The following is a 25,452-nucleotide window of genomic DNA, read 5'->3' on the forward strand; positions in this document are numbered from 1 at the left end:
CCTTTCACCCACTTCGGGGTGGGCGGGGCACCAGCCCGGAGCAGGTCGGGAGGACGGCCCCGGCGGCCCTGGCGGCCCCGCCCCTGCTTCCGCCGGGGCTGCTTCCGGCCGCGGCCCCGCCCCCGATGGGCGTGGCCAGCCCACTGCGGCAGGGGCGGGGTTCAGGAGTGCCGGCTGAGGGACTTAATCCTCCAGGAAGTTTTCCCGGGTTTACTGTCTTCGCCTTCCGGTTCTCGTGCACGCGTGCCCTCCACAGAGGTGGACAACTCCCTGCTAAGTTCCGAGCGCTCTTTTAGGTGCTAGAGGGACGGCTGGCAGCACAGCACACAGGAGCTCACAGACCGTAAGAAGGATACGTGGATGACAAGTGCACAGTGTGTCGAATGGTAGAAGCTGCCATGGAGAGAAACAAACCCAGGAGAAAGTTAAAGAGTGTGTGTGTGTGTGTGTGTGTGTGTGGAAAGTGGTATGAAATGTCAATTACTGCCGTAAGGGACTGTCTCACTGAGAAGGTGACAGCCCGGCTCCTACATATGGGTCAAAGGGTAAGGGGCCCTCCAGGCAGGGGAGACGAAAACACAGACGTCCTGAGATGCTGTGTGCCTGCTGGAGGAGACGCAGGCCCCTGAGGAGGCCAGAGGCAATGGCGGTATATCAAGAGGGCTTTGTGTGTCACCGTGAGGTCTCAGTCTCCCACCGCGTGATGGGGAGCTGGAAGGATTTTAAGCACACTGGTGACATGATCAGTTTTGCTTTAGAAAAAATCTTTGGGTGGGTGAATTTTTAAAGGGAGAGACTGAGGGCAGGGAGATCAGGTAAGAGCAAACTACAGGGCTGGCGTTGTGGCACAGCAGTTAAACTGCTGCCTGCTGCCCTGACATTCTCTGTGGGCACCAGTTCAAGTCTGGGCTACTTCACTTCTGATCCAGCTCTCTGCTATGGCCTGGGAAAGCAGGGGAAGATGGCCCAAGGGCTTGGGCCCCTGCATCTACGTGGGAGACCTGGATGGAATTCTTGGCTCCTGCCTTCACCCTGGCCCAGCCCTGGCCCTTGCCACCGCCTGTAGTGCTGGCATCCCATATGGGCGCTGGTTCGAGTCCCGGCTGCTCCACTTCTGATCCAGCTCTCTGCTATGGCCTGGGAAAACAGTGGAAGATGGCCCAACTGCACCTGCATGGGAGACCTAGGAGAAGCTCCTGACTCCTAGCTGCAGCCCTCTTTCTCTCTCTGTCTCTGCCTCTCTGTAACTCTGCCTTTCAAATAAATAAGTAAAATCTTAAAAATAAAAAGAAAGGGGGGGTGTGTGAATTTTTAGCACTCCAGGCAAGGGGCAGGAAGTTACAGAAGGGTGGCAGCAAAGGAGCTAGGGCCCCTAGAATGGTGACCAGGACACCTGCAGCAGTAGTCAGTTTCAGACTGCACTTAGGGTGCCCGTGGCACACCTGGGAACATCTTGCCAGCACAAATACACTGTTTGGGGGGTGGTTATAGAGGGAAAAGCCACAATAATCCAAAAGTTGTACCTCTGAAATTTATATTTATTATGTAAAAGTTTATAAAAAAAGTGAAAATCTTCCACTAGATATCTATTATTAAATTTTAACTAATTTTAAAATTTAAAAAATTATTACTGCCAAAACATATATATATACTGTTTAGGAAGCAGGAGAGGGCTGGCGCTGTGGTGTATCAAGTTAAGCCACAGCCTGCAATGCCAGCATCCCACATGGGCACCAGTTCAACTCCCAGCTGCTCCACTTCCAATTCAGTTCCCTGGTAATGGCCTGGGAAAGCAATGGAAGATGGCCCAGGGGCTTGGGCCTCTGCACCCACATGGGAGACCTGGCTGAAACTTCTGGCTCCTGGCTTCTGCCTGGCCCAGCCCTGGCTGTTGCAACCAGCAATAGCGACCTAGCAGATGGAAGATATCTCTCTCTCTCTCTCTCTACATATATATATATATATATATATATATATATATATATATGTATATATAGAGATATATCTTCCTCTCTCTCTAACTCTGACTCTAGAATAAATAACTGTTTTCCAGAACAGAGAAGGCTGTGTGGGAAGTGGGGAAGGCTGCACTGGCAGAGGGTCATCCAGTCCTGAGAAGACTGTCCAGGGGAGCAGAGGAGGAGGAACCCACAAAGCAGAGGTGCTGCTAGACTTTCAGAGGAAAAGAAGAGAAAAAGAGAGAAGAGGGCCTTAGGCTCCAAGGGACAAAAGGCCCAATGCCGGCCGCAGTGAAGAAGTTTTAAACTCTCCTTGGGCTTGACTATTGGTCGTTGGTGACATTTGGGAAAAGCTTGCCCCCGGTGTTGACGGAGGGAGATTGGAACCCACCAGCAGTCGGCAGGATGGCAGAAAAGAGGACAGGAGAGTGGGCGAGAGGAGTTCCGTGTTTGCCTGAACCGGGACTGAGGCTGTGGGAATGAGGGTGCAGGATTAAGGCCGGCAGGTGCGCAGGGAGGACGTCGCCCCTGAGGTAGTGGCTGGGGCAGAGGGGCTGGGAGGTCGGCTGGGCTGCTGTGGTCCGCCTCACTCAGAGCTTCTTCCCATCGCAGACCCCGTGGCTCGGTCTGACTCCGAAGTTCTGGAGTTGAGCCTTGGCACAAGAGTGCTGCAAGCTCTGTGGGTGAGTCTGACGAGCACCCACTGTTAAGAACCTCAAGACAGAAAGAAACGTGTTCAGGCCAGGCAAGGAGACAGCTCACAAGGTGTTGGGTAAGGGTGCACAATGTGGGCACATGGCAGGTGCTGCAAAGATGACTGGTATTAATTAGAAGGATTAAGTTCTTAGCATTACACAGCACACAATGACCTATTTACACTTTCTGAGCAAACAGAAAAGAGAGGCTGCAAGGCTCCCATCAAAAATAAGAGCAGAGAATGGGAGACCAGGAGAAGCACCTGGCTCCTGGCTTTGGATGTGCACGATGCGCCGGCCGCAGCGGCCGTTGGAGGGTGAACCAACGGCAAAAAGGAAGACCTTTCTCTCTGTCTCTCTCTCTCTCACTATCCACTCTGCCTGTCAAAAATAAAAAAATAAAAAAATAAATAAGAGCAGAGAGAGGGAAATGTGAATGACCCTGTCTATACTTGTTGGCTGCATGCATTAAAACATTAGATACACCCCAAAACTACGTGCAGTTATTTTTTTTTTTAAAGATTTTATTTACTTATTTGAGAGACACAGTTACAGACAGTGAGAGGGAGAGACAGAAAGGTCTTCCTTCCATTGGTTCACACCCCAATTGGCCGCAATGGTCGGAGCTGTGCTGATCCGAAGCCAGGAGCCAGGAGCTTCTTCAGGGCCTCCCACGTGGGTGCTTTCCCAGGCCACAGCAGAGAGCCGGATTGGAAGAGGAGCAGCTAAGACTAGAACTGGCGCCCATATGGGATGCCAGCGCCCCAGGCAGAGGATTAACCTACTGCGCCACGGCACTGGCCCCATGTGCAGTTATTGTTAAACAAAATAATATTTTTTAAGATTTACCTATTTTTTAAAGATTTTATTTATTTATTTATTTGAGAGGCGGAACTACAGAGAGAGGGAGAGACAGAGAGAAGGGTCTTCCAATTGTTGGTTCACTCCCCAAATGGCCACAATGGCCACAGCAGGGCTGATCCAAAGTCAGGAGCCAGAAGCTTCTTCTGGGTCTCCCACATGGGTGCAGGGGCCTAAGTGTGTGGGTCATCTTCCTCTGCTTTCCAGGTGCATTAGCAGGGAACTGGTTCAGAAAAAGAGCAACCGAGACAAGAACAGGTGCCCATATGGGATGCCAGCAGGCAGAGGTTTAGCCTACTACACCACAGTGCCGGCCCCCAGATTTATCTGTATTTGAAAGGCAAAGTTACAGAGAGAGAAAGAGAGAATCTTCCAACCACTGGTTGATTTCACAAATGGCCACAATGACCATGGCTGGGCCAGACTGAAGCCAGGAGCTTCTTCTTGGTCTCCCACTTGGGTGAAGGGGCTCAAGCACCTGGGCCATCCTCTGCTGCCTTTCCAGGTACATCAGCAGGGAGCTGGATTGGAAGTGGAGCAGCCAGGACTCGAACAGGCACCCACATGAGATGCTAACACCAAAGAAAATGGCTTTACCAGCTATGCCACAGTGCCAGCCCCCAAAATAATTTTTAAAGATTTTTGTTTGCATTTTTTTTTTCTTTTTGACAGGCAGAGTGGATATTGAGAGAGAGAGACAGAGAGAAAGGTCTTCTTTTTTGCCGTTGGTTCACCCTCCAATGACCGCTGCGGCTGGCGCATCTCGCTGATCCGAAGCCAGGAGCCAGGTGCCTCTCCTGGTCTCCCATGCGAGTGTAGGGCCCAAGCACTTGGGCCATCCTCCACTGCCTTCCTGGGCCATAGCAGAGAGCTGGCCTGGAAGAGGGGCAACCGGGATAGAATCCGGTGCCCCAACCGGGACTAAAACCCAGTGTGCTGGTGCCGCAAGGTGGAGGATTAGCCTGTTAAGCCACGGCGCCGGCCTCTTTTTTTTTTTTTTTTTTAACAGGCAGAGTTAGAGAGAGAGAGAGAGAGAAAAGTCTTCCTTTTTCCGTTGGTTCACCAACCCAAATGGCCGCTGTGGCCAGCGCAGCGCGCTGATCTGAAGCCAGGAGCCAGGTGCTTCCTCCTGGTCTCCCATGCAGGTGCAGGGCCCAAGCACTTGGGCCATCCTCCACTGCCCTCCCAGGCCACAGCAGAGAGCTAGACTGGAAGAGGAGCAACCGCGACTAGAATCTGGTGCCCCAACCGGGACTAGAACCCAGGGTGCCGGCGCCGCAGGCGGAGGATTAGTCTAGTGAGCTATGGCGCCAGCCTGCATTCTTTTTAAAATAAGATGGATCATGAGTTGTGGCACAGCCTGGTTCAGTCTCAGCTACTCTGTGCTTCTGATCCAGCTTTATGCTAATGAATCTGGCAGGCAGTAGATGATGAGGTCTCCTGAGCATCCCTGGTTTGCAAACATCTGTGCTCCTCACTGGACACAGAGGAGAGTCATCTCAAAGTCTTATTGGACGTGGAGCTAGCACTGTGGCATAGCAGGTTAAGCTGCTGCTGGCCATGCCGGCATCCCATATGGGCACCAATTTAAGTCCTGGCTGCTCCACTTCCGATCCCTAATACGCCTGGGAAAGCAGCAGAAGATGACTCACATATTTGAGCCCCTGCACCCACATGGGAGACCCAGATGAAGCTCTGGGCTCCTGGCTTCCACCTGGCCTGGACCTGGCCATTGTGGTCATCTGGGTAGGGAACCAGCAGATGGAAAATCTCTGTCTCTCTCTCCTAACTCTAACTTTCAAATAAATAAATAAATTTAAAGAAAAGAGTTTTATTGGACAGAAAGCCCAAAGTCCAGGGTTTGGTGGTGGTGAGGCTACCCCATGTCTCTTGTTTAGGCTTGGAAGGCTGTGGCTGCAGAAGAGGACCTAGTTTACCCTCGACCTGCATTTGGAACAGCTTCAGAAGGGGACGGTCTGATACAGCACAGCCCCACTGAGAAACCCGGGCATCTCCTTAGCAGATCTCCAGGTGGGCTCCACTCAGGCCCACCAGGTTCTATTGCGTGGCCACATGGGCCGTGGGTGTTTTGCTGAGTGGTTACGATGCCCTTGAGAGCCTGTCTCCAACCATGAGTGCCTGCTTTCCTGTCCCAGCTTTGACCCCATTCCAGCCTGCTGTTACTACACACCTGGGAGGCAGCAGCTGATGGCTCAAGTGGGTAAAGAGTCCCTGCCACCCACCTAGGAGACCTAGATAGAATTCCCAGCTTCTGGCTTCCGCCTGGCAGGGCTCCACCTGTTGGGCATTTGTGGAGTGAACCAGCAGTTGGAAGGCACCCCTGTTTCTCTGCTTACTTTTTTTTTTTTTTTTTTTTTTTATGATTATTGGCAGGCAGGTGGTGTCTCCGGCATCCTGCGTCCTGTGTCATGGTGTGCAGAGAGGAGGGTGCTGCAGGGGGGAGAGGGAGAGAGAAGGAGAGGAGAGGAGTGAGATCTTCCATCCACTGGTTCATTCCTCAAATGGCCACAACCGCTAGGACTGTGCCAAGCTGAAGCCAGGACACCAGAGCTTCTTCCAGGTCTCCCACAGGGGCACAGGGACCCAAGCACTCAGGCCATCTTCTGTTGCTTTTACAAGTGCATTAGCAAGGCCAGCGCTGTGGCTCACTAGCTAATCCTCCGCCTGCGGCACCAGCACTCCAAGTTCTAGTCTCAGTTGGGGCGCCAGATTCTGTCCCGGTTGCTCCTCTTCCAGTCCAGCTCTCTGCTGTGGCCCGGGAAGGCAGTGGAGGATGGCCCAAGTGCTTGGGCCCTGCACCTGCATGGGAGACCAGGAGGAAGCACCTGGCTCCTGGCTTTGGATTGGTGTAGTGCGCCGGCCATGGTGGCCATTTGGGGGGTGAACCAACGGAAGGATGACCTTTCTCTCTATCTCTCTCCTCACTGTCTAACTCTGCCTGTCAAAAAAACAAAAAACAAACAAACAAACAAAAAAAAAAAAAACAAAAACAAAAACACACAAGTGCATTAGCAGGAGATGGATCCAAAATGGAGCAGCCAGGCTGGCGCCGTGGCTCAACAGGCTAATCCTCCGCCTTGCGGCGCTGGCACACCAGGTTCTAGTCCCGGTCGGGGCACCGATCCTGTCCCGGTTGCCCCTCTTCCAGGCCAGCTCTCTGCTGTGGCCAGGGAGTGCAGTGGAGGATAGCCCAAGTGTTTGGGCTCTGCACCCCATGGGAGACCAGGATAAGCACCTGGCTCCTGCCATCGGAACAGCGCGGTGCGCCGGCTGCAGCGCGCTACCGCAGCGGCCATTGGAGGGTGAACCAACGGCAAAAGGAAGACCTTTCTCTCTGTCTCTCTCTCTCTCACTGTCCACTCTGCCTGTCAAAAATAAAAAAAAATAAAAATAAAAAAAAAAATAAAAAAACAAAATGGAGCAGCCAGGTCTGGACCTGGCACTCATATGGGATGCTGGGGTCAATGGGCACTGGCTTAACCTGCTGTTCCACAACACCAGCCTCTACCTCTGCCTTTCAAATAAGTAAAACTAATTAAGTAATTAAATAAAACAAATAAATGAAAACATCTAAAATACAAAGAAACCCTCATGAGTAACTGATATAACCCAGTAAACAAATGCTCTCTCTGTCTCTGATTTTGTCGGCCCTCCACACAGTCAGAAAGCTCATCTGAAGTATGATCCAAGTCACGCCAAGTGGAAACCCCCTGGGAACCTCATTGCCTCAGACTAGGTCGTGAGTGGTTCAGAGAGCGCGAGGAGCTTCATCCCCCGCGCTGGCTTTCTTCTTCAACTTCTCCCTAGACTGACTGCAGGTCATGAAAACGGGGCTGTCCCTGGTTTCCCACAAAGGCCATTCATGAGCTACCCTCCCTCCAGGCCTTCAGCTCCCTCCTCTCTGCACACCATGACACAGGACGCAAGGATGCAGGAGACACCACCTGCCTGCCATCTGCTAGGCACCCAGTGGTTCTCCGCCATTTCCAGGGGTGCAGAATCCCTGGCAACTTCTCTGCCAAGTGTACAAGTGCATTTTCACCTGCCGGCTTGCTCTGTTTCATGAGAACGTGTAGCCGAGCTGGCGCCCCGGACAAGCAGCCTCATTCTCTTTCACTGGCAATCAGAGTAGCAGGGGTTAATTTCCTCAAGCTGTTTTCTTCCTTTGGCCCTTTCTTCTTGCTTTTTCTTCTCAAAGGAAAATTCCAAATTTTTAAAAAATTATTTATTTATTTGAAAGACAGAATTATGGGATGGAGGGAAGGGGAAGAAGGGGGAAGATAGGGGGAGAGAGAAAGAAAGGTCTTCCATCTGCAAATGACCGCAATGACCGGGGCTGGGCCAGGCTGATGCCAGGAGCTCCCTTCGGGTCTCCCACATGGGTGCAGGTACCCGGGCACTTGGACCATCTGCTGCTGCTTTTTCCCAGGCACATTAGCAGGGAGCTGGATCGGAGGTAGAGCAGTTAGGACTTGAACCGGCACCCATGTGGATACTGGTGTTGCAGGGAGTGCCTTGACCTGCTATGCCACAATGGTGGCCCCTGGAAATTCTAAATCTTGACGGAAATCTACCCCACATCAGTCCTTCCTCTGGGTTCCAACACTGCCCACAGGCGTCTCCAACTCAATACATCTCAGAGACAAATGGTTCCAGGAAAAAGACCCCACTAGAAAACTTGAATTCTAAAACTGCTCCAGAAGTGAGCTGAATTAAAGCATGGACACTCATTAGGAAGAGGAATGGCCAACCTGATAGATTCTCTTTACAGGGAAGGCATTTGGTCTAGGGGTTAAAATGCCAGTTGGGATGCCCACATCTCGTATCAGAGTTTCTCTGTCTTTCAAATAAATGAAAATAAACAAAATTTTTAAATTAAAAGAAAAAATTAAAGTCTACATCTTCTCCTAAACACAGATCCTGGATAGATTAAAGAGCCCAACTTAAAAAATAAGAATATAAGAGCCAGCGCTGTGGCACATCAGGGTAAGCCAGAGCCTGCAACACTGGCATCCCGTATGGGTGCCGGTTCAAGTCCCAAGTGCTCTACTTCTGATCCAGCTCCCTGCTAATGCACCTGGGAGAGCAGCAGAAGATGGCCCAAGTCCTTAGACTCCTCCACCCATGTGGGAGACCCAGAGGAAGGTTCTGGCTCCTGGCATCAGCCTGGCCCAGCCCTGGTCATTACAGCCATTGGGGAATAAACCAGTAGTTGGAAAATCTCCCTATCATTCTCTCTCTCTGTAACTCTGTCTTTCAAATAAATAAAATAAATCTAAAAAAAGAAAGAACTGAAATTTGCTTCTTTTAAAAAAATAAGAATGTAAAATATTAGCATTATTTGAGTGTTCTAGGACCCTTTCAATGCATCTATAAACATATCTGTATCTATAGCTATATACACACAAACTTATCTAATCATTTAATCATTAATTAATAAAAGGTTATGGAGCTGGCGCTGTGGCACAGTAGTACAGTAGATTAATACCCTGGCCTGAAGCGCCAGCATCCCATATGGGCACTGGTTCGAGGCCCATCTGCTCCACTTCTGATCCAGCTCTCTGCTATGGCCTGGGAAAACAGTAAAAGATGGCCCAAGTCCTTGGGCCCCTGCACCCACATGGGAGACCTGGAAGAAGCTCCTTGCTCCTGGCTTCGGATCAGCGCAGCTCCGGCCTTGTGGCCAATTGGGGAGTGAACCAGTGGATGGAAAACCTCTCTCTCTCTCTCTCTGCCTCTCCTTCTCTGCCTCTCCTTCTCTCTCTGTGTAGCTCTTTCAAATAAATAAATAAATAAATAAATCTTTAAAAAAATAAAAGTTTATTAGCAGTTTTTCTTTTATCTGAAAAGCAGAGTTACAGAGAGAAAGACAGAGAGGAGAGACAAAGAGATATCCTCCATCTGCTAGTTCACTCCCCAAATGGCTGCAATAGCTGGAGCTGGACCAGGTCAAAGCCAGCAGCCAGAAGCCTCTTATGGGTCTCCCACAAGGGTGCAGGGGTCCAAGCACAGGGGCCATCCTCTGCTGCTCTCCCACGTGCATTACCTGGGAGGTGGATTGGAAGTGGAGCAGCCGGGACTCGAACCGGTGCCCATATGAGATGCCAGTGCTGCAGGCAGAGCCTCAACCCATTATGCCACAGCACTGGCCCCAGCAGTATTTTTATTTTAATAAATACTTATTCATTTATTTGAAGGCAGAGTTAAAGAGAGACAGGGAGAGGCAGAGAAACAGAGATCTTCCATCTGCGGATTCATTCTCAAAAGTCTTCAAATGCCAGGGCTGGGCCAGATCAAAGCCAGGTCTCCCACATGGGTACAAGGGGTCCGAGTACTTGGAGCATCTTCCACTGCTTTCCCAGGCATATTAGCAGAGAGTTGAATAAGAAATGCAGCAACCAGGACTTGAACTGGTGCCCAGATGAGATGCTGGCATTGCTGTCGGTGGTTTAACCCACTGTGCCACAACATTAGCCCCTGGTTATTGACAATATTGCTTTGCTGTTATCGTCCCCATTTCACAAATGAGCAAACTAAGTCACAGAGGGGTTCACAGAGTCAGGGAGTTGCTAGCCTGGGATTCTAACCCTTGTTCTCTGGCTCCAGACTCCACCCTCTGAAAGCCTAAAAGGCCAAAGCCTGTAATAGAAAGCTATGGAGGGTTTTTGAACAGGGAAATCACATGTTTTATGTTTTAAAAGGTCGTGATGGGGCTGGCGCCTGCATCCCATATGGGTGCCAGTTTGAGTCCTGAGTCCTGGCGGCTCCATTTCCCATTCAGCTCCCTGTTAGTGTGCCCGGGAAAGCAACAAAGGATGACCCAAAGTCCTTGGGCCCCTACACCCACGGGTGTGACCTGGAAGAAGCACCTGGCTTTGGCCTGGCCCAGCCCTAACTGTTGCAGCCACTTCAGGTGTGAACCAGCAGATGGAAGGTATCCCTCTCACTCATTTTCTCTCTTTGCCTCTCCTCCTCTGTAGTTATTTTAAATATTTTTTTTTTTAGGGGCCGGCGCTGTGGCTCACTTGGTTAATCCTCCGCCCGTGGCGCCGGCATCCCATATGGGTACCGGGTTCTAGACCCGTTTGCTCCTCTTCCAGTCCAGCTTTCTGCTGTGGCCCGGGAAGGCAGTGGAGGATGGCCCAAGTGCTTGGGCCCTGCACCCGCACGGGAGACCAGGAGGAAGCACCTGGCTCCTGGCTGCGGATCGGCGCAGTGCACCAGCCGTAGCGGCCATTTACGGGGTGAACCAATGGAAGGAAGACCATTTTCTCTGTCTCTCTTACTGTCAAATAAAAAATAATAATAATAATTTTTTTAAAGATCGTGAATAAGTGCTAAAGTCAGTACAGGTTGGAGATATAGCACATGGGATTTGCTTATGCACTGAATGTTGGATTGAGAGTCAGAGATAAAGGCAGACAGGGAGAAAGAGAAAGGACTGCCATTTGCTGGGTTTATTCCCCAAATGCCCACAACGGTCCAACTGGACTGAAGCCGGGACTTGGAACATAATCTAGGTCTCCCACGTGGTGGCAGGAACCCAGTTACTTTAGCCCTCACTGTGACCTCCCAAGGTCTGTATTAGCAGGAAGCTGAGATTAGTTTTTTTTGTTTATTTATTTATTTTTTTGACAGGCAGAGTGGACAGTGAGAGAGAGACAGAGAGAAAGGTCTTCCTTTTGCCGTTGGTTCACCCTCCAATGGCCGCTGTGGTTGGCGCGCTGCGGCTGGCGCACCACGCTGATCCGATGGCAGGAGCCAGGTGCTTCTCCTGGTCTCCCATGGGGTGCAGGGCCCAAGGACTTGGGCCATCCTCCACTGCACTCCCTAGCCACAGCAGAGAGCTGGCCTGGAAGAGGGGCAACCGGGACAGAATCTGGTGCCCCGACCGGGACTAGAACCCGGTGTGCCGGCGCCACAAGGCGGAGGATTAGCCTAGTGAGCCGCGGCGCCAGCCTGTTGGTTTGTTTTTTAACCTGGGCACTTAGATGTGGGACTCAGGCGTCTGACTATTAGGCTAAATGCCCACTTATGGATGTGGTTTAAAAGGAAAAAAGAATCACAGAAGACCTGTGAGATTTTTTAAAAGATTTTCTAAATTTATTTGAAAGGCAGAATTACTTAGAGAGAAAGAGAGAGAGAGAGAGAAAGAGAGATCGTCCATCTGCTGGCTTATTTCCCAAACAGCTGCAATGGCTGGAGCTGAGCTGATCTGAAGCCAGGAGCCAGGAACTTCTGGGTTTCCCATGTGAGTGCAGGTGTCCAAGCACTTGGGCCATCTTCCACAGCCTTCCCAGACTATTAGCAGAGAGCTGTTTGGGAAGTGAAGCAATTGGTACTTGAACCAGCACCCATATGGGATGCTGGTGTCATAGGCATTGGTTTTGTCCACTACACCACAATGTCAGCCCCAACTTAGTTTTTGATCTAACAATGAGAGACATTGGTATTAATGAGCCAGGAAACATTGTTGGTGTGGCCGGTTTGGTCACACATTTGAAAATTTTGTTTGGGACATGTTAAAGTTTGGGTTACCATATGACACCCAAGTGAAGGTATTGAATGGACAATTGAAAATAGTGAGGGAGGGTTGGCGCTATGGTGTAGTGGGAAAAGTGCGCTGTGGGTGGTGGGTAAAGCTGCCACCTGCAGTGCCGGCATCCTATATGGGTGCTGGTTCGAGACCCGACTGCTCCACTTCTGATCCAGCTCTCTGGTATAGCCTGGGAAAGCAGTAGAAGATGGCCCAAGTCCTTGGGCCCCTGCACCCACATGGGAGACTCGGCTCCTGGTTCCTGGCTTCTGATCAGTGCAGCTCTTTTCATTGTGGCCATCTGGGGGATGAACCAGTAGATGGAAGACTTCTGTCTCTCTCTCTTTCTGCCTCTCAAGTAAAAAAAATAAATCAATCAATAAATATTAAAAAAAAAAAAAAAGAAATAGTGAGAATGTGGGGCTCTGGCAATTGAGAAGGACTGGAAATAAAACCCTGGAAGTAATCAGTGTAAGGGAAAGTGATTGTGTGAGATCATGTGAATGGGTACAGAGAGAGTGGGGGCTGGGGATGGAGCCCACCAGCCTTCCTGTGCAGCACTCCTCACAGTGATCATTTCATACTTACTGAACTAGTCCACTAATGTCCACGTCTACTACTAGACCAGAGTTCTTGCCCTCCGGTACTGTGCTCTGTTTTATTCATTATTATATGTGATGACATAGTGCCTGGTCTTTAGCCAGGCTGAAAGAACCAGATGCATTGGAAAATTGTGATTTGGCAATATCCAATACAATGTAAAATAAGCATAGCGTTTGATCCACCAAATCCATTTCTAGGAATAAAATCCTAAATGTTTTCACAACTATGCACATAGAAGTATATCCAAGGGTATTCACTGAAATCTAATAATAATTGAGAAAGTTTGGATGCAGATAACCTGCCTTAGACCAGTACTCAAATAGATGACAATACATTTCTATGACAAAATACTGATGCAGGATACAGCACTGTGGAAAGAGAGGAGGCTCTGGGGCCAGATAGTCAGGGTTAGAATATTAGCTTAGATGGGGCTGGCGCTGTGGCATAGCGGGTTAAGCCACCTCCTGCTGTACCATATGGGCTCTGGTTGGAGTCCTGGCTGCTCCACTTCAGATCCAGCTCCCTGCTACTGCTCCTGGAACAGCAATGGAAGATGGCCAGGTGTTTGGGTCTCTGCACCCAGGTGGGAAACCTGGATGAAGCTCCTGGCTTCTGTCTGGCCCAGCACCATCTGTTTTTGGCGCCGTGAGAGTGAATCAATGGATGGAAAATCTCTCATTCTGAAACTCTGCATTTCAAATACAGTAACTAAAAACCTTTAAAAAACTAACTTGATGACTTCTTTGTGAAATAGGGATAATAGAACCTTGTGCTAAGTGAAAAAAGCAGAACATTTGCAGAAGTCTGTTGTTTGTATAAATGTTTGTGTGCATAGCTATAAACTCAGGTACATATGTAGATGCACAGGAAGTGTCCTGGAAGGATGTGCATTGAAATCTGGAGAATGGCAGGGCCAGCACTGTGGTGAGGCTGGTTTAAGTGGCCACCTGCAACACTGGCATCCCATATTAGCACTGGTTCCTTGCTCATGGCCTGGAAAAAGCTGTGGAAAATGGCCCAGGTGTTTGGAGCCCTGCACCCATGAGGGAGACATAGATGAAGCTCTTGGGTCCTGGCTTTGGCTTAGTTCAGCCATGGCCATTGTGGCCATCTGGGTAGCGAACAAGTGGATGGAAGATCTCTTTGTGTCTTACCCTCTCACACTGTAACTATGACTTTCAAATAAATAAATAAATCTTAAAAGAAAAATCTGGTCAGTGGCACCAACCCTGGCTAGAGAAGAGAGGTGGATTGATATAATGAGAATATTCATATGTTGCTATAAATAATTTTGCATTTTAATTAAAGATTTATTTATTTGAAAGGCAGAGTTACAGAATGAGAGGGAGGGAGGGAGGGAGGGAGAGAGAGAGAGAGAGAGACATCTTCCAATTTGCTGGTTCACTTCTCAAATGGCTGCAATGGCCAGGGCTGATCCAAGCTGAAGCCTGGAGCCAGGAGCTGCTTCTGGGATTCCCACTTGGGTGGCAGGGGCCCAACCTCTTTGGTCTTTTGTTGCTTTCCCAAGCCATTAGCAGCAGATCTGCAGTGGATCAGCAGATTAGAACTCGATCAGGGCCGGCACTGTGGCTCAATAGGCTAATCCTCCACCTGCGGCGCCGGCACCCCAGGTTCTAGTCCCGGTCAGGGCACCAGATTCTGTCCTGGTTGCCCCTCTTCCAGGCCAGTTCTCTGCTGTGGCCCGGGAGTGTAGTGGAGGATGGCCCAAGTTCTTGGATCCTGCACCCCATGGGAGACCAGGAGAAGCACCTGGCTCCTGCCTTCGGATCAGCGCGGTGTGCCGGCTGCGGTGGCCATTAGAGGGTGAACCAACGGAAGGAAGACCTTTCTCTCTGTCTCTCTCTCTCTCTTACTGTCCACTCTGCCTGCCAAAAAAAAAAAAAAAGAACTGGATCGGAAGCAAAGCAACCGGGACATGAACAGGTGCCCATATGGGATACAGGTGTCGCAGATGGTGGCTTAACCAGCTATGCCACAATGCTGGCCCCAATAATTTTGCATTTTAATTTTTTACAGCTTCATGTATTATATGTTAACTGTAGAATTAAAATCAATAAGGACAAAAATGAATAAAATATATACAGTTACAATATGTGCTATGTGGCAAATTATATTTTCCAAAGATGGTTGTATTAACATAGAACTCATTCCGTGTGCTTTGCTTACAAGGTGATGTGCTTATTCCTCCACCGAGGGTAGCACTGCATTCCCTCTTGAAGCTAAGAGGACCTTTGTAACCGCTTTCGCCCCTGAAACGTAGACTGCGGTGACTTGGCACGTTAGATCATAAAGGATAATATTGACCCCACTTGGATCTAAGATAGTTGCCCTGGGAACCCGGCAACCACATAGCCAGGAAAGCACAGGCCACCAGGAGAGCTCATGTGTATGTTCTGGCTGATAACCCCAGCAAGGCCCCCAGCTGGAGCCACCATCAACCACCTGATATAAAAGTCAGCACCTCTTTCTGTGATTGCAGCCCCTGTCTTTGAGTTTCCCAGCAGAGACTTCCAGCTGAGATAAACCATTGCTACCATGCTCAGTCTGGATTGCTATCCCAAAGAAACATGAGACTTTATATATTTATATTTATGTGCATTTCTATTTTTAAAATGAAATATCATTGGGGGCCGGTGCCATGGCTCACTTGGTTAATCCTCTGCCTGCGGCACTGCCATCCCATAGGGTGCTGGGTTCTAGTCCCGGTGGTGCCTCTTCCAGTCCAGCTCTCTGCTGCGGCCCAAGTGCTTGGGCCCCTGCACCCGCTTAGGAGACCAGGAGGAAGCACCTGGCTCCTGGCTTCTGATCGGCACAGCGCCGGCCTTGGCAGCCATTTTGGGGGGTGAACCAATGGAAGGAAGACCATTCTGTCTCTCTCTCGCTGTCTATAAATCTACCTGTTAAATAAACAAATAAAAAATTTTTTAAATGAAATACTACATATACTTTGTAATACCCCCCCCCCCCCCCCCCATTTTCTTTCACTTTCTTTTGAGAGACAGAGACAGATCTTCCATCTGCTGGCTCATTCTCCAAATGCCCTCAACAGCCAGGGCCAGGACCAGATGGAATCCGGGAGCCCAGAAATCAATCTGAGTCTCCCACCTGGGTGGCAGGGACCCAAGAACATGAGTTATCATCTGCTGCTACCCAAGCTCTGTATTACTAGGAAGATAGATCAGAAGTGGAGTCAGAACTCAAACTAGGCACTGATATGGGAGGTGGGTGCCCCAGGCAGTAACTTAACCACTGTGTCACACACCCATCTCATATTCTATTCTGATCACTTAAGAGTATACCATAGGAGTGGGTGTTTGGCACAATGATTAAGACATTGCTTAGGGGTCAGCACTGTGGCATAGCGGGTAAAGCTGCTGCCTGCAGTGCCAACATCCCATATGGGCACTAGTGCAAGTCTCAGCTGCTCTGATTCCAATCCAGCTCTCTGCTGTGGCCTGGGAAAGCAGTGGAAGATGGTTCAAGTCCTTGTGCCCACGTGGGAGAGACAGGAGAAGCTTTTGGCTCCTGGCTTCAAATTGGCGCAGCTCCAGCCATTGCGGCCAGCTGGGGAGTGGACCAGCAGATGGAAGATCTCTCTCTCTGCCTCTCCTCTCTCTGTGTAACTCTGACTTTCAAATAAATAAATAAATCTTTTTAAAAAATGCTTATATTTGGAGTGGGCATTGTGGCACAGCAGGTTAAGCCACTGCTGGGGATGATCAAGTCCCATCTCTGCTTTTCCAGCTTCGTGGTAATGCACACCCCAGAAGGCAGAGTTGATGGCTCAAGTACTTGGCTCCTTGATACCCATGTAGGATACCTGGATGGAGTTCCAGGCTCCTTACTGCTGCCTGGCCAGGCAGTTGTTGCCGGCTTTTGGAAAGTGAACCAAGATCTCTAGGTCTGTCACTCTTTAAAAAAAAAAAAAATTTAGATGCTTATTTATTTGAAAGCAGAGTGATGGGGGGGGGGGACAGAAAGGGGGAGACAGAGATTGATTTTCTGGCTGCTGGCTCATTCCCCAAAATATACAACAGCCAGGGCTACTGGGCCAGGCCAGAATCAGAAACTTGGAAATCCATCTGTCTCCCAAGTGGGTGGCAGGGATCCAATTACTTGGGCCATAATTCACTGCCTCCCATGGTGCATAAGCAGGAAATTGGATTGGATGTGAAGGAGCCAGGACTCCAACTGGGCATTTTGATGTTCATTTTTCAATCCAGGGGCCTCCGTAACCTCAGCTTGCTATTGACAAACACACAGGCCAGTGGCATGATGGACTTGGTAAACTAACAACAGTATTTACTCTCAGCCACAGCACCAAGGTGAGCATCAATCCCTGCCTCCGTAAGAATCCCGAATTCCAGATTTTCAATGGCAACTGTGACAAACTCAATTCCTGATGGTTTGAAATAAATCAATAGGTCAGTAGACAGGCATGTAATTACATTTTCACTGTTCAAACATCCAGTTAAATTTTTCACATTTTTTTCCAACAAAGCTGGGGACTCAGGTTCAATTCTGCTGCAGAAGCCTTACGCCCACAGCCATCACGTGCAGGATCACCTTTGTACACCTGAGGGCCTTGTTCTTCAACAATACAAATTAAAGCCATGCATCAGCCTGGTGGCCTCGTTGCAGCAATTATTGCACATATCACGTCCATAGGAATCTCATAGCCATACTTCCTTGTGCAATTAGCTGCCTCCTGGTATACCATCTGTACCTTGGATCTGTTGTGAGCTCTCCTGTTATCACACTGTCAATATTTTCAGTTATCTGAAATAAGTGAGTCACTGTGCTGGAACTGAATAATTAGGTACTTTCTTCTGTGTGACAATTACTGAACAGTTTTTCCCTCTGACAGCTACTGATCTAAGGCCACCCTGGTTATTAGCCTGAAAAGCATATTCTAGGGGCCCATGCTGTGGCACAGGGAATTAAAACAGCGGCCTGCAGTGGCGGCATCCCATATGGGTGCCAGTTCGAGTCCTGGCTGCTCCATTTCCGACCCACCTCTTTGCTGTGGCCTGGGAGAGCAGTAGAGGATGGCCCAAGTCCTTGGGCCACTGCACCCTCATGGAAGACCTGGAGGAAACTCCTGGCTCCTGGCTTTGGATCAGCTCAGCTCAGCTCTGGCCATTGCGGTCATTTGGGAGGTGAATCAGTGGATGGAGGACCTCTCTAACTCTGTCTTTCAAATAAATAAAATGGCCTTTCAGCTGGAACTGTCATCTTCCAGTAACTCACCAAGATGACGACCACAAAGGGAAAGAGGAGGTACCTGGTACATGTTCTCCGGGCCTTTCAGAAAACATGGGGTTGTTCCTTTGGCCACATACATGCGCATTTACAAGAAAGGTGACATTGTAGACATCAAAGGAATGCCCCATAAATGTTACCATGGCAACACTGGAAGAGCCTACTATGTTACCCAGCATGCTGTTGGCACTGTAGTAAACAAACAAGGGCAAGATTCTTGCCAAGAGAATAAATGTGGATATTGAACACATTAAGCACTCTAAGGGCTGAGATAGCTTCTTGAAATGTGTTAAGGAAAATGATCAGAAAAAGAGGGAAGCCAAAGAGAAGGGTACATGGGTTCAAGTGCCAGCCTGCTCCACCCAGAGCCCACTTTGTCAGACCAATGGAAAGGTGCCTGAGCTACTGGAACCCATTCCTTATGAATTTATGGCATAATAATTGTAAAATAAATAAATAAAAGATTTCTGACTGCAAAGATGTTTCCTAATTGAGAAGTGTGGTGTCTTGTTTCCAAAGAATTATTTCTATCAAAAACAAAAATAAAATGATTTTTTTTATTTTTTAAAGATTTATTTATTTATTTTAAAGTCAGCGTTACACAGAGAGAGGCGAGGCAGAGAGAGACAGGGAGGTCTTCCATGCGATTGTTCACTCCCCAATTGGCCGCAATGGTCAGAGCTGTGCTGATCCAAAGCCAGGAGCCAGGAGCTTCTTCTGGGTCTCCCACGCAGGTGCAGGGGCCCAAGGACTTGGACCATCTTCTACTGCTTTCCCAGGTCATAGCAGAGAGCTGGATTGGAAGTGGAGCAGCCAGGACTAGAACCAGTGCCGGTATGGGATGCCGGCGCTTCAGGCCAGGGCATTAACCCCCTGTGCCACAGCGCCAGCCTCATTATTATTATTATTTTTTTAAAAAAAGCATATTCTACTTGGCAGAGCAGAACCTTGAGTGACCAAATAGAAATCTGGTGGTCAAAGCCATTGCTGGAACCCTGAGACACGTTAGTGAACCCGTTACTTCAAGCACACTCTCCTCCGCCGCCCCTTATTTTTTAAAATTATTTTTTTGTTTATTAGAAAGGGAGAAACAGAGAGAACTTCCATCCCCCGGTTCACTCCCCCCAAATTCCCACCGCGGATCCCGGGTGGGTGTCTGGGACCCCTGCTGCTTCCCAGTGCGCCCAGGAGCAGGGAGCTGAAGCAGAGCAGCCAGACCCAAGCCACACGCCCGCCCCAAGCTCTCTCCTAATGCCGCTCTTCCCCCCAGTTTGGGAATGGTCTGAGTTGTTATTTACGGGCGTGCACAGCCAGGAGGCTCCCTGACACCAACGGCTTCAGGCAGCAGCGTGCGAGGGCCTCCCTCCCTCTCTATCCACAGCCCTGGAAGTCCTGCGAGTTCCTACACCGTGAGGAAATAGATGTGCGGCCAGGCGGTTAAGAGGCAGCCCCGTCCGGGAAGTGGAAGCCGCACAGCCGGGCGGCCAAAGAGGCCGCCGCGTGCAAAGACAAAGCCGCGCGTGATCCTGGGCTCCGCAAGACCCAGCGGCTTCCTCGGCTCCCCCCGGACCAGAGAGAGGCAACCGTCCTCGCTTCTCTGCGCCCGACAGCGCGGCACAAGAGTGAAGCCAGGGACCGGTCAGAGTCGCGTCGGTTAAAAACATCTCGCCGGGAGGCGTCGGTGGACGAACGCCGGAAAAGCGAGCTTGACCACCTCCTTCGGAAGCCGAACCCTCTGCTCCGTCCGCCGCGGTCTCCGCCCGCCCTCCCCGGCCTGCACTCCGGGCCGGAGCACAGGATCGCCAGGCGCGAGCAACAGCGAAGCCGCCTGGCGCCGAGCCCGCGGCCACTCGGGCGACCGCCGCGCGACCTCGGGCCGGAAGTGACGCAACTGTACCGAGCACTTCCGGGGCTGCGGGGACAGCTCCGCCGGAGGAAGCAGCGCGGGCCCGACCGGCGTCGGCCCGCCGCCTCCGCCTCCGCCTCCGCCGCGCCGCGATCCCACCGCTCTGGCCCGGCCCGAAGTGGTCTGGCCTGTTTGGGCTCAGCGGCCGCAGGGCCGCGGTTCCCGGTAAGTGCGCGGCGCGAGTCGCGGCCTTGTTTACCGCGGCGGGCCGGTGGGGGGGCCCCTCTGTGCGCGCCTCCCGGGCTGGGCCGGGACTCCGCCTTCCCCGCCGCGGCCGGCGAGGCCCGGGCGCCCCCCGCCGCTGGCCGAGGGGCGGCAGGGAGCTGGGCGCCGGGAGTCTCCGCCTCTTCTCCTCCGGCCGCCGTGCCTCAGTTCGCGGAGAGGTCGGAGGCCAGCGCCTCGGGCCGGGCCGGTGCCGGCACTCCTGGGCCTTCCTGGTCGGGAGCTTCCCGGAAACGCACCTTCTCCAGGTGTCCCGACTCCAGCCCTCTGCGGGAGCTCCCGCAGCGTCGCCCGCGCGGTTTGCTAACGCCTGCTGGCGGGGACTCCCTGCAGCGCGTGGGTTCCGTGTCCACCCCGGCGTTCCGGAGCCCTGGACGCCCCCGCTGGAGCTGCGGCCTCGGGGCTGCCCAGCCCCCTCGGCCAGTGCCGCGGGAGAGGCCGCAGGGCTCGCCCGTGACTTCGCTCGGGGACTGATTGTTGCTCTGTCCCGCAGAACTTTGTGTCACGGTGGACGCGTGGAGTCTGCAGCCACCAGCCAGCCACACGTGGCCATCGAACATTTTACGTGAGAGAGTGTGGCCGAAAAACCGAATTTTAAAACACTTAATTAGGTTTAAATAGGTTTAAAAAATAAACTAAATAAAACTTAACGTTAGTTTTAAATAGCCCCTCGTGGCTACTCTGTTAGGACCAAAACAGGGTGTGGGGTTTGGAAACTAAGTTGCTGATTCACAGTTTTCTGTGAAAGTGGTTTTCTCTGGAGTAGATAGTAAAAGACCATCCAGCGTTAAATAACCGCGTCTGGAAACGTCGTTCGAGTCTGCAGACTTTGTGTTGTGTTCCTGTAAGCTTGAGACTGAGTTTGAATCCCTCCCTTCCGTGGGTGGCCAGGCCTGGTGAGCCAGCCCAGGGTCAGTTCTTCTGAACACGTGACTTTAATCCTGGGGACAAATAATTTCTGTTATTCCTTTATTCCTTTTCTTTCCGGGATGCCAGGATAATATTTAACCTCTGAAAGGAATTCAAAGTGTGGCCATCAGTTCTCTTATTAAGGAAATAACATACTGCCCCATTTGAGCAGTCTTTCAAATAGGATACAAATATTTATCTTTGAAAAGATTAAAAGTTAAGTTTTATTTAAGTCTGGTCCTAGAACATCTAGTAAGTACGAAATGTAGTTCCTTTTCCTTTGAGGGGAATTCCTGAATATTTGGTTAATGAGAAACTGGTGGGCAACTTGTAAGCTCAGTTTCAGAGAGAATGTGGAAGTATTGTTGGTGTGATTTCGAAGTGTCTTTCAGTAACTGTGCACGGTATCAGGCTCTCTGGGAGGAGTGTGGGTAGTTGTGAATCCCACAGATGGGGCTGATGGAAAATTGATGCTGGATTCCACCACTTGCCAGTTGTATAACCATGGGTAATTTGCTGTCCTGTATGAACTATAGTTTCCTCATTTCTAAGAAGGGGACAAATAGCCATTTTGTAAGGTTGTAAAAAGCAAATGAGAATGAGGCTGACTTGAAATTGATTAAGAACTGTTACTGCTTGTGTTTTGTTTTGTTTTTGGTAAATGTAAGCAGTGTTCACAGATTTCTGTTTGCCCAGTAAGTGGTTATCTTATGTAAAAACAGACAAAAAAAAAAGTTCAAAAAATTATTCTTCGATTATCTGGTAAATAATCTTTTATTTATTTGAAAGAGAGTTACAATAAGACAGACAGACACACACACACACTCATACACACGAGATCTCCCATCTGCTCTTCATTCCCCAGATGGCCCTAGTGGCTGGAACTGGGGCACGTGGAAGCCAAGAAGCTGGAACTCCATCTGGGGCCCAAGTGCTTGGGTCATCTTCCCATGTTTTCCGAGACACATTAGTGGGGAGCTCCATCAGAAGTGGAGAAGCTGGGACTGGCACTGTGGTGCAGTTGGTAAATGCGGTGCCGGCATCCCATGTAGGTGCTGGTTTGAGTCCTGGCTGCTCCACTTCTGATACAGCTTTCTGCTATGGCCTGGGAAAGTAGTAGAAGATGGCCGGAGTGCTTGGGCCATTACACCCACGTGGGAGACCTGAACGAAGCTCCTGGCTTCAGATCAGCCTAGCTTTGGCTGTTGTGGGGCATGAACCAGCAGATAGAGGACCTTTCTGTCTCTCCCTCTCTCTGTATCTCAACCTCTCAAATAAATAAAATCTTAAAAAAAAATTTCCAGGAATTTAAAAGAAAAAACTTTCAAAATCAGGATACCTGTTTTTAAAATAGAATTCTCTGTTTTCATTTTAGATGGAAATCATATGACAGAATACTTGGATGACATTTATTTTGAAAGATCTTCAAGAATTACAGGTATTTTTAATGTAAAGATTAACTTTTTTTCCTAGAGGGTAAAATCCCACAGTTCAGTTGTGGTTATGTAGTTTTGCCATACAAAATATTCTGTTAAAAGTTAACTTGCAGGCTTTATTTTTTTCCTCTATAATGGATGTTTTGAGCATTTATAGTTATGTACTAACTTAGATTTACTGATATTTTTATAACCTGAAAAGTGACTCACTATCTCCTTAGACAAGTTGTATATTTAGTATGCATTTCTTAACCTTTTTTAAATGATGTTTTTTAAATTGAGGTTATTTATGTTATTTATATAGTTTACATTTACTTTTGTTAAAATTCAGATTTATGTAAATTGTTTACATATTACTGAATCCAAATGTTCTTGCATTTTAAATTCCTGTTAGTTTGGGGATATAAATCATTAGTGATGTTCCTTGCAAATCATTGCTTGAAATGGTATTTCCAGAGAAAAGTTCATGGGGGTTCGCCACAGTCTTTTCTGAGATGAGGTTATTGCAACTGTTTCGCCTTCTCAGCTAGTGGTCTTTTTCATGTATATGTAATTGAGTAGCATTTTGCTCTGTGAGGAGTTTTCTTTTTAAAAATTCTTTTCATTTTGTTTGAAAGGCAGAAAGAGGCAGATCTTCCATCTGTTGGTTCAATTCCCAAATGCCTTTAACAGCTAGGACTGAGCCAGGCTGAAGTCCAGAGCTGGAACTCAATCTGGGTCTCCTATGTGGGTGTCAGAACCGAAGCACTTGAGCCATTATCAATTGCCCTCCAGAGTGAGCCATAATCAGGAGGCTGGAATTAGAAGCAGAGCTGAGACTTGAACCCAGACACTTCAGTGTGGGATGTAGGTATTCCAGATGGCATTAATATGCTTGCCCTGTGAGAATTTTTAATAGTTGATTGGATTTGAAGTCTTTTTTTTTTTTTTTTTTAGGATTTATTTGTTTATTTGAAAGAGTTACATAGAGAGAGAGGAGAGGCAGAGAGAGAGAGAGAGAGAGAGAGAGGTCTTACATCCGCTGCTTCACTCCACAATTGGCCGCAACGGCCGGAGCTGCGCCAATCCGAAGCCAGGAGCCAGGAGCTTCTTCTGGGTCTCCCAGGCAGGTGCAGGGGCCCAAGGACTTGGGCCATCTTCCTCTGCTTTCCCAGGCCATAGCAGAGAACTGGATGGGAAGTGGAGCAACCAGGATTCGAACTGGCGCCCATATGGGGTGCCGGCGCTTCAGGTCAGGGCTTTAACCTGCTGCGTCACAGCACCGGCCCCTGAAGTCTTGTTTCTTAATCGAAAATAGATTCTAGTTTTTCCCAACCTTGATCTTGCCAGTAAAGAATATCTAGTTTCCCTTCACTAATGTATCAGTTTCTTTACCTCTAGGGACTCCTTTTTCAAGTTGAGTAGAACCCTTAAAACTGAAAAATCAGTTAACCTTGCAGGTGAGGGAGAAGTTGAGCAGTGCTGTGGCTTTTTTCTTTACGGTGCCTCTATTTTGCAGATATCTTAAGTGATACCTGTAAAAACAGTAGTTGTCTTCTCCTACATGTGATTGTGAGAGGAACTGTGTCCCTACTTACGTGCTGTCTGTGTCCTCATTCAGGCATGATTAGGAAAATTTTAAACTTTGGTTGCTAAACCTTTAGGTGACCTGCCCCACGTACAGCCAGTTGTGGGTGTGTGCTCCTCCCTTGAGGACTCTGGCAGGAAGCGCACGCCCTTTGGGATTTAAGTACCTGACAGGGAGCAATTCTGCCTTTTCTTGCCAGGCCCTTCATGTGAAGTTATCATCGTCAAGTGCTTTTGCCTCTCCAGGGAAGGGTTTCCCTTTGATAAACCTAGGCCAGGGGGAGCATGGTGAGATTGCCCCATGAGACCAGGGTTGGGTTAGGCCATAATGGGCTAGGGTCAGGGCTGTACCATTTTGATTCTTGAATGTTTTCTATTAACAGTGTCTCTGGGGAAAATGTAACACTTGTTTTTTTCCCCCCTCCCTTAGAAGACAAAAAAAACACTAATGCGTTTGAGAAAGCGGTAAATTTTGGGGGAGGGGGACAAAGCAACTGCTTTCCTGATCTGCAACTTGGCTGGATGCTAAGATGTCCGTGGACATGAATAGCCAGGGGTCTGACAGCAATGAAGAGGACTATGACCCAAATTGTGAAGAGGAGGAAGAGGAAGAGGACGAGGACCCTGGGGACATAGAGGACTATTATGTGGGAGTAGCCAGTGATGTGGAGCAGCAGGGGGCCGATGCCTTTGATCCTGAGGAGTACCAGTTCACCTGCTTGACCTACAAGGAGTCCGAAGGCGCCCTCAACGAGCACATGACCAGCTTAGCCTCTGTCCTAAAGGTAAGCAGCGATGTTTCAAGTGTAATCTCCCCATTAAATCTCTGGGGAGCTCCTATCAACTGATGTCTCCTGTAGGTTGATTGAATGGCCTTGTAGCTTGAATCCAAATTTAAGTATATATTGCATTGTTTATCCATTTTATTCCATTTGCCTTCTTTTTGTGATATATATTTATCTAATGTTTTGGACTCTCAATAAGAATTAGGAAGGAGTAATAAAGTAGGCTGAAAACAGACCAAAAGTGTGCAGTAGTTGAATTGCATAGCTTTGCACTTGTGTCAGAAGGTCTTACAGAACTTTATGGGATAGATAAAATATGCATCAAAATCACTATTTTCTGTACGACCATGTTTGGCAAATATTTTAAGGTATTCAGATCCCTCTGGTTTGCCCTGAGTAATTGTGACTTTGGGCTAATGAGTTCATTTGTTTCATATACTGATGACCAGTGTCTAATGTTGGAAGAGATTTTAGCATTCACTCTAAGAATAAGTTCTAATATGTTGTATTTCATTGATTTGGGGGATATTAGTATGAAAATTTAAAGAATGAACAAAGTTGCTTATTTCAGCAAGAATCTATCTCATTTTTAACACTTAAACCAATATGTCTTGGATGTCTTAGCTCTTGGGCTATTTATTGCTTTCACTGTTTACATTTATTACAGTTAT

The 25,452-nt window shown here is 49.1% G+C and overlaps 1 protein-coding gene and 1 pseudogene across 3 annotated transcripts in view; one reads left to right on the forward strand and one right to left on the reverse strand.

The window, feature by feature from the left end:
* Positions 1-4: 4 nt before the first annotated feature.
* LOC133766229 (proteasome subunit alpha type-6-like) lies at positions 5-18,967 on the reverse strand (annotated as a pseudogene).
* Positions 18,968-19,921: 954 nt separating this feature from the next.
* The window catches only part of ARIH2 (ariadne RBR E3 ubiquitin protein ligase 2), a 64,311-nt gene continuing 58,780 nt past the window's right edge, over positions 19,922-25,452 (forward strand). The window contains exons 1-4 of one of the 3 annotated variants that reach the window (XM_062200824.1): positions 19,922-20,028; positions 22,370-22,432; positions 23,048-23,276; positions 24,427-24,781. In XM_062200824.1, the coding sequence (XP_062056808.1) occupies positions 24,527-24,781 (255 nt within the window). In that variant the 5' untranslated portion in view covers positions 19,922-20,028; positions 22,370-22,432; positions 23,048-23,276; positions 24,427-24,526. Of the gene's footprint in view, positions 20,029-22,369; positions 22,433-23,047; positions 23,277-24,426; positions 24,782-25,452 lie in introns of those variants that run through there. The other 2 variants (XM_062200823.1, XM_062200825.1) reach the window with 2 other exon arrangements.

This window comes from Lepus europaeus, chromosome 9 (assembly GCF_033115175.1).
Source record: "Lepus europaeus isolate LE1 chromosome 9, mLepTim1.pri, whole genome shotgun sequence".
Lineage (NCBI taxonomy): Eukaryota > Metazoa > Chordata > Mammalia > Lagomorpha > Leporidae > Lepus > Lepus europaeus.